The sequence below is a fragment of the Limulus polyphemus genome, unplaced genomic scaffold (assembly GCF_000517525.1).
Source record: "Limulus polyphemus unplaced genomic scaffold, Limulus_polyphemus-2.1.2 Scaffold1858, whole genome shotgun sequence".
Classification (NCBI taxonomy): Eukaryota; Metazoa; Arthropoda; class Merostomata; order Xiphosura; family Limulidae; genus Limulus; species Limulus polyphemus.
Genome location: NW_013667468.1, coordinates 165,304 through 175,161, shown reverse-complemented (window position 1 = coordinate 175,161; position 9,858 = coordinate 165,304). Strand labels below are relative to the sequence as shown.

General features: G+C 32.3%; 1 protein-coding gene across 1 annotated transcript in view; it reads left to right on the top strand.

Annotated features, from left to right (window-relative positions):
* LOC106465176 (atrial natriuretic peptide receptor 1-like) overlaps positions 1 to 9,858 on the top strand; it is a 98,581-nt gene that overhangs the window by 45,242 nt on the left and 43,481 nt on the right. The window contains exon 11 of the mRNA XM_022393013.1: positions 6,713 to 6,872. Within this exon, the coding sequence (XP_022248721.1) occupies positions 6,713 to 6,872 (160 nt within the window). The remainder of the gene's footprint in view (positions 1 to 6,712; positions 6,873 to 9,858) is intronic.

Genomic DNA, 9,858 nt, shown 5'->3' with positions numbered 1-9,858 from the left:
TTTCGTTTTAAGTTAACCTACCTAATTACTTCTACGCTGAGGACCGGAAACGGACATTGTACAAACGAAACGAACGTACCTACGAATAGCTATTATATATATATATATATATATATATATATAGCAGTGTTAAATCCAGAAAACTTTAGAAGTGGATTGATAAAAAGGACTTACAGCATGTGTTTCTTACGTTACAAGAACAAAACCGTGGTACAACACTTATTACCAGTTTGCCCCTGAAGAAGAAAGGTCCACCTTTCGAAAGCGCTCGGGTTATAGGATTTTTATTCATTTCAATCAAGACTTCTTGAACCTACGTGTTTTTCTAACATCATGAAAGTACAACACTTATTGTAATTTATATTGAAAGTGCTTAGGCATGCAGTCACTTCCAGGTAATCTTAATTTAATCGACTTGGGATCTACTGGTCTATTTTCACACCCAACCGTTTTCAATTCCTCGTAACTTTAACTCTCAACTTCTGAAAACTAGTTTCTAGCTTTTCTCTATTTCTAAGTTATAATTTGCATGAAACTGATTTTCAAACACTTGTTTGTAATTTTTATATTCTTTATTTATTTTACTTTCAATATGTTACTTGTACATATAGATAGAACAACAACTTGCTTTGTTTGTTCGTAGTTTTTATGTTTTCTTATAGTGGATCCACATCGGGCTGTCTGCTGTGTCCACCGAGGGGACTGAACCCCTGACTTTAGCGTTGTAAATCCGGGGACTTACCGATGTACCACCGGGGGACCAACAAATTGCTAAAATGTTTATGACCGTAGCTCATATGGATGTAACAAAAATAAATAAAATATTTCTGGCATAGCCCAATACGGACAAAACAAAAATAAATAACATATTTCTGGCATAGCCCAATACGGACAAAACAAAAATAGGTAAAATATTTTTTCGCGCACATATACTATTTATGAATGAATCATTCTACCTAATTGTGTGTGCTTATGCATTCTTCATGAATCTGTATACCACTTTGTCTGCTCATATCTTTATATCTGTTTGCCAACTATTGCACGTTACTTCTATAGATATATCAACCCGCTAGTCTTTATGAGTCTATATAAATATCTTTCTGGCCTAACTTGTATGTTGAGTCTCTATAAATATCTCTCTAGTCTAGCTTGTGTATTGAATCTCTATAAATATCTCTCTGGCCTAACTTGTGTATTGAATCTCTATAAATATCTTTCTGGCCTAACTTGTGTATTGAATCTCTATAAATATCTCTCTGGCCTAACTTGTGTATTGAATCTCTATAAATATCTCTCTAGTCTAGCTTGTGTATTGAATCTCTATAAATATTTCTCTGGCCTAACTTGTGTATTGAATCTCTGTAAACATCTCTCTGGCTTAACTTGTGTATTGAATCTCCATAAATATTTCTCTGGCCTAACTTGTGTTTTGAATCTCTATAAATATCTCTCTGGTCTAACTTGTGTATTGAATCTCTATAAATATCTCTCTGGTCTAGCTTGTGTATTGAATCTCTATAAACATCTCTCTGGCCTAACTTGTGTACTGAATCTCTATATCAAGCTGCCCATCACTGTTCATTTAACCCAATTACCTACCAATGTGCCCATCACTTTTCAATGAACCTTTTAAACTACCGGTCTTCCAAAAACGTTTCAATGTATCTTAATATACACATATATATATATATACATATATATATAACTTCCACAACTTTGCACTGAATTTCTCTTACTTTCTCTTTCTCCCATTCATTTTTCACAGAAATATTCTACCTATATATTTCCAACCTCGTTTCAATTAATCTATTTGACCTTTACATTTTATTCTCAGTTTTTAACAAATCTGTCTGCTCTAATTTTCAAAAAAGTCATCAATCAACCTTTTTCTTAATGACTCTGTCTCCCTATATCTCTACCAAGCATGTTCAGTAGACGTAGTTACTTAGCTACTTGCCTATTGGTTTCAAAAGATCTAACAATCTGTAGTACATATATTTTAACTAGAGGGACACTCAGTAGAGCGCATACCTCTGCCACACAGCGTTGATCATATTCGGCTCTCAGAAAATACGAAAATCTGTCCGTATGTCCGTCTTTATCAACGAACAGTTTTGGTAAGACAATGAGGAATAAGATTCTACATATGTCCTCTCAGTTTCATCAAAAATCCAGTCATTTTTATTGAGTTATAGAGCAAAGTAAAAGTAGTGTGGAAAATCGGTCCCCATGTTAACAGATAAGAATTTTTTTAGATTTTCATGACCTTAGTGTGACATTCGTATTTCACCTTGACACTCGAAAAACTAATCACTTCTAAGTTGGATCATAGTCCAAATGTATATCAACCTTCGTTCAAATTTATTCAGCCGTTTTTGAGAAATCTTGTTGACAAACACATACACAGGGATGGAAACATAACCTTCCTTCACATTCGGTGGAGTAGGTAATAAATCGGGGTGAAAACATAACCTTTCTTCACATTTCGTGGAGGAAGTAATAAATCGGGGTGAAAACATAACCTTCCTTCACATTCGGTGGAGTAGGTAATAAATCGGGGTGAAACATAACCTTCCTTCACATTCGGTGGAGGAGGTAATAAATCGGGGTGAAAACATAACCTTCCTTCACATTCGGTGGAGGAGGTAATAAATCGGGGTGAAACATAACCTTCCTTCACATTCGGTGGAGGAGGTAATAAATCAGGGTGAAAACATAACCTTCCTTCACATTCGGTGAAGGTGGTAATAAATCTTTATACCTTATCTGCTTGCAAAGTACTTACAATTCAAAAACTTATCTATCTATATTTATGCTTATCTATTTTTCAAACAATTGATTATTTTCACCTATCTACTAATCACTTTTCAGTAAAACTTTCTTTTCACCTATCTACTAATCACTTTTCAGTAAAACTTTCTTTTCACCTATCTACCAATCACTTTTCAGTAAAACTTTCTTTCACCTATCTGCCCTTAACTGTTCAATGAATGTCTCACTATCTGCCTGACCATCGGGTTCTAATCATTCTCTTTACCAATCACTTTTAAGTAAAAAAAAAAATCTGTCTAACTATCACTGTTCAATGCATCTACTACATTTCTGTCAGTCCACCAGCTTTCAATGAATCTGTCCACAAACTTTCTTCCATTCACTTTCTAAAGAACATTCGCACTTAATAGTCTATCCAACAATGTTAATTCGGCCTGTCTATCTAGACGCCTGCCCATCAATATTCAATGAATATTTTCTATTCACATTTTTAAGTGAATCCCTTTATCTGTCTACCTGCTCACTACCTTGCAATACATCTGTCTGCTCACAACTCTTTAATGTAAATACTTATCTACTTTTCTGCCCACTAAAATTCAATGCTTATTCCTACTTTACGGTCAATAAATTTGTCAACCAGTCTGTCAGCTCAACCCTTTGAAATTCATCTGCTTATTCATTTGTGTTCTCAGTACCCTTCAATGAATTAACTTAACACTCTATCTGCCACCACTCTTCGATAAATCTGTCTATCTGTTTTCTCATCACTTTAAATTAATCTATCTATTTATATGTATACCCGCCACTTTTAAATGAATGAATATCTTTAACTGTCTTTATGCAAACTCTTTCAATGAGATTATCTTTCTATTGAACTGCTAACCATATTTAATGAATTGAATTTCCAGTCTGTCTGTATTTTAGTTTCAATCAAATTATCTATCTAACTGCCTGCTCACCAGGTTTCAGTGAGATTCGATTCTTATTTGTCCTTATACCCTTTTCACTGAATCTCTCCTAATTGTTTTCAACCAATATGTATACCAATCCGCCTGCAAATAGTTATTATATTAATGCCTTTACCTTTTTGTATTTCCACCATTTTCACAAAACCTCTCTACTTACCTATTTACTCACCAGTGAATGAATCTGTCTACCTATCAGCTTGACTAAAACGTTTCAATAAATATAACCGTTTGTCACTTTTCAATGGATCCGTATGCAACTATTTTATGCCTCCACTTTTCAATGGATCTGTATGCAAATCTTTATGCCTCCATATTTCAATGAATCTATTTACTTATCTATCTGCCCAGTACTCTTAAATGAATTTCTCAGCACCCTCAATAAATCTGTGTACGTATCTAATTTCAGCTGACCACAGTTTAAATGAATATCACTATATATACGTGTCTGACATCACATGTCACTTAATCTCACTACCTATCTAACGCCATTAATATTTCCATGGATTCTAAGCCACTTTTAAATAAACCTGGTCATATACACTTCACTGTCCGGTGTGCTATCTACCTATCAGCCTGCTCCCGTCTTTTCAAATAATATGTCTGTTTATTACTTTTCAGTGAGTCTGTCTATGTATCTGTATCCTCATCACTCTTCCATAGATCTGTCTTCTCACCTGTTTCAGATAAAAGTAACTAAAAATATTTCTGCCCTATACTTTATATAATCTAATTTATAACGTTGACGGAGAACGGTAAACCGATATTTGAGATGTAATTTATATCGTTGACGGAGAACGGTAAACCGATATCTGAGATGTAACATATATCGTTGACGGACAACGGTAAACCGATATCTGAGATATAATTTATATCGTTGACGGAGAACGGTAAACCGATATCTGAGATGTAATTTATATCGTTGACGGAGAACTGTAAACCGATATCTGAGATATAATTTATATCGTTGACGGAGAACGGTAAACTGATATCTGAGATGTAATTTATATCGTTGACGGAGAACGGTAAACCGATATCTGAGATGTAATTTATATCGTTGACGGAGAACGGTAAACCGATATCTGAGATATAATTTATATCGGTGACGGAGAACGGTAAACTGATATCTCAGATGTAATTTATATCGTTGACGGAGAACGGTAAACTGATATCTGAGATATAATTTATATCGTTGACGGAGAACGGTAAACCGATATCTGAGATGTAATTTATATCGTTGACGGAGAACGGTAAACCGATATCTGAGATATAATTTATATCGTTGACGGAGAACGGTAAACCGATATCTGAGATGTAATTTATATCGTTGACGGATAACGGTAAACTGATATCTGAGATGTAATTTAACCTTTCTTCGAGCTCTAATGTTTCGTTTGCTGTTACTTTACCTGAACGGAAAAGCTGTTTTCTGGATCACAAATAAGAACGTGCTTTAAGCTCCACTAAAAATGAAAATTCATTAGCATTAATAACAGAATTTTATTCATCATTTAAAATGTTCACTAAATAATTTTATTCCTGATACCGTTATTTGAAAATTATGACCAGAAAAACATACTAATAGCATTCAAATAACTCAAGTTACAATTGAATGGAAAAATTAAAAGAACACATATCTTTATTAATTTATTAATATCTTTACAACTTTGCCCCCCACTGGCACAGTGGTAAGTAAGTCTGTGGTCTTATAACGCTATAGATCGGGATTTTTCTCCATGTACAATTTTTTAAAAGTGCTTTAATAATTATTTATCTTCAAAGCTTTTGGACAGTGTCTTTATAATTGCTTGTTTTCACGACTTTGAACATTTTTTTTTACGATTGTTTGTCCTTACAATTTTTAGGCAGTACTTTTTCGTTGTTGTTTTTTTTTCCCACAGCTTTGTAATAATAATTTTTCTCGGTGGCATTCTTTTTTAAACGTAAGCAGAATATTGTAGTAAAATAACGTAAAAGATGGATACATAACCACATGTTAACCTGTGTACATTTTAGAAACGTTATTTCAGCTTTTGGATAGAGAACTTATAATTTTGCAAGATTTTTACGCCGCCTGAACTAAATTTAATTACTTTATAATTTGTTATTTTCGTTTTATCTCTACAAGTTAAACATTTCAGCGACTTGTAAGGAAAGTTTATTAAGTACAAATAAAGTTCACAAAGTTTATTAAGTACAAAGCTGGTTATCAGAATCTAAAGTTTCTTAATCCTTTCGTTTCTCGGATTTCCACCTGGGCAAGAAAAAATTCATTAGTCGGCCATCTGATTGTGAAAGTTTAAGCCAAACCATTTATCAGAAAAACAAATTATATTTATATCCTTAAATACAAAATAGAAACAAAGTAGCCTGTAATTTCACGAACTTTGATCAATATTCATTTGTAATACATCTTAATACAATATTTGATCCATTCAGAAAGAAAAAGCACACTAGAGCGCAAGACGATTACCAAAACAATGTTATGAAAGTCCAAACCTGAAAAGCACATAGCTTGAACTATTTGTTTTGGTGTTCTTTAAAACGGTGTTATTATAAAACTTTGCACACAGCTTTTTTATGTGAACCAAAATAACATAGTTCGATTATTGTAATGTAGGCTTACGATTAGATTGTCTTTAAACTCATGTCTGATTTACAGGTGAATAACTAACTGTTTGTTTGCAAATTACATTATATTACCAAGAGTCACTTGCGTGTGAAAGACATGGTAAAATCAATTAAGAAAACGTCCGTAATAATATCTAATTTATCATGTGTGTATTTGTAGAATTACTTTCTAAGCAGAGTCTTTAACGTTTTAAAAATTATAATGAACGATCTGTTGAATCTATAGAAAACTTGGAACACTGTGTTAGTTTCAACTTGATGTGTATGACAATTAAGAACAATTTAATCAATTTCACGTCAGGAGCAACACTTAATTCACCACATACGTTTTTTTTTTTACTCAGGGTATGGCTTATCTCCATGGCAGCGAGGTTCGTTGCCATGGAAACCTAAAGTCGTCCAATTGTGTGGTTGACAGCAGGTTTGTACTGAAAATCACAGACTTTGGTCTTCACAGCCTAAGAGTGTATGAGGAGAATGTTGATTCTTACGACTACTGGAGAAGTAAGTGAAAACCAAACGAGCTCACTTAGATATACTTTACAATCTATTCTGTAATTACATAGTCACTCACTTATTTTTCGCTATACATTTTTCGATATATAGTTTAACAAAAATACAAAGAAACCAAAAACATTATTAACTTTAATGTGGGTTTTATGTGAAAAACAGTTAACCAAAATATAAATATTAAACTTTAAGATTTGTGTTCCAGCACGTCCACACTGTACTATCTATTGTGTCCACAGCAGAGAATCGAACCCCGGATTTTAGCGTTCTAAATTTGTAAAATTACCGTTGTCCCACTGAGGGACTTAATAAATAATATGAGTTTCATTATTTTCGAAGTAATTTTGAATTAACGAAGTGTAAGAATATACTAACTTTGATTTTTATTATTATCAATAAAATTATATTATCAAAGTATCAAACTGACAAGATAAAAACATCACAGTCACTGTATTAATACTTTTACTGTATGAAAAGGTAGTTATTCTTTGACCATTACTTTTCTATTAACAAACAAAAAGAAACCCCAGTTTATGATGTTAACGTTGTGGCTTAAAATCTGAGAACTTTCTGATCTCATTGCTGCAGCTAAAACTTAGGAAAATATAGAAATCTCTCGAAACTAAATAATTCTCACAAATCATAACGTTATGAGATTCGAAATTCTTAATCATTCTGATGTCCCATAATCGTAGCTTTATAAGAAATGTATTCCACACATCTTTTAGTGTTAGCTGTGATAAAATAGTTCTTCCTCTTGTTCTAGAGAAATCTTTTTTCGATCTATTCACCTTTTTCCTTCTCTTGTCTATACTGTGTTTTGTAGTCATAATTCAGAGTGCAACCATCCAAAGATAAGATTCTAGAAGCGTTTAGTCGGATCATTGGTTTTACTTCTCTTAAGGAACTATGGAGAACCTTGAAGAAGTTTGTTATATGTGTTAGTTAAGAGAAAATGTCCAAGATTGATCTATTTCAAATGTGATTTTCTCGTACGTTTTTTCCTTTGTGTTCTTGTGAGTCATCAAACATATATACAGATTTATCCAGAAATGTTGACGTTATTTCTCCTTCTGGTTAATTTAAATGTTTCAAAAATTTGGTAATCTAAGATTGTTTTACAATTATAATGTTATGTTTACAGTTTGTTTTTGTTTTTTTGTGAGTTTATAAAGCACTCTTCTTTCGTCTTAATGATAAATAATTGAATTGACTCATTGTAATTAATTGATATTTTGAATATTATAATAAAACAACTTCATAATCTAATTCCAATTTCTGAGGGTGTTTGTATATGGAGGAACTAAAACAACAACACTCTTGGTTTGTACACTATTAAGACTATTTTAAGAAGAAAAGACTGTTTTAAGAGTTACAAAATCCAACAACGGTGACAAAAGAAAACGTAACACGAAAACTCTTATTAACTCTTTAATAGTTTTCTGAGTTTTGCTGACAAGCTAGCGAATATCATTGAGATTCAGAATGAGCAGGTATCTCCTGGATGAATTCAGTGTTTGCAATATAAACCATATAAACACACATGTAACGTGTTTGAAAAGCAATTGTTCACAAACTGAAACCATAAAAGCTAGTTCTGCTGTAGGAATATACGATAGTTTGTCCACCAGGTTTATATATACAACTAACTATTGAAATGCTGGCTATATACACCCTTAAAATTCTAGAACTTTCACTACTTTGATTACATAGACCTGCGAATTTAAACTTGATAAAATTTGTTTTGGTTTTAATAACGGATTTGCCATAATTCAGCTACGGCAGATTTCGAAAATAGTATTCATTTTTTATCTATCACCTAATGATTTTTTACAAAAAGGAAAAATTCTTACTTATATCAAATTATTATTTCGTTTACCACAATGAACATTTTTTATTATTATGTTTGTTAATAAAACTACAAACTGAAGAAAACGAATATGCTTCCTCATTCATCCTGATTTTTTGTGTGAAATTTACGTCTTTTAGTCTTAAAACTACGTTTTGTGATCTTTCTTTTATGTATTGCGTTATGACATTTTGTGAAAAATCTGTACGTGATGGAGAAAAATGGATATCATTTTCGGAATCAGCGTATAGGAATTACTGTAGAACATGTAAATAATTCAAGACAATAAAACCAATTAATTTAAGAGCAAGAAGGATTCCAATGCAATGGAACAATATTATTATACAGAAAGAAATATAGTATTTCAAAGCACTCTCTTCTTTAACAAATACTGTGACGTTTCAATTATATTTAGTTTGTTGTAGGTCTCTGTGAACGAAACTTCGCCAGTAATATATCTCGTCTCAAACCTTTAGTTAAATCGCTATTTTTATAAGTCAGATATGATACACTAATTCCCATAGAGTACAGTGCCAAAGCTAAGAAACATACATTATTAGGTAACAGTTTATGAACCATTACGATATGACATCTAATTTTGCACGTACAAAATAAAAAGACTCAGAAATAAAACGCACTTGTACTTTTATTGTTAGTAGGAACTATTTGTTCAGAGAAATAGTTGGGTAACCATACTCCCAATTTTCTCTTATGTCAGTCATGGGTCCCTTATGACTTTGTGTAACAATATACAGATTACATAGATCGAAGTTATCTCAACTTTTTTCTTATCTTACAAACTGAGTTCTAAATGATAAATTATTTACCCATCTAGCAGTTAACTTAGCAAAAAGTATAATCGGTTGATTGATATATTCGTATTTTTTTATCATACACAAATGAAGTTTTTTCCTTCATCTGTCGTAAAGTAGTGGCATTGAAACAAATTGACTACTAAATTTTCTTGTAAGAACACTCAAAATATTTTACTCATTCTCCACAACTCTCAGTACCAAACAGATCAATGAGTTAATTAGCTTCATTCTTGGATGCTCTCAATTAATGTAAAATAAAACATTAACTACATTCCTCGGTGCTCTCAATTAATGTAAAATAAAACATTAACTACAT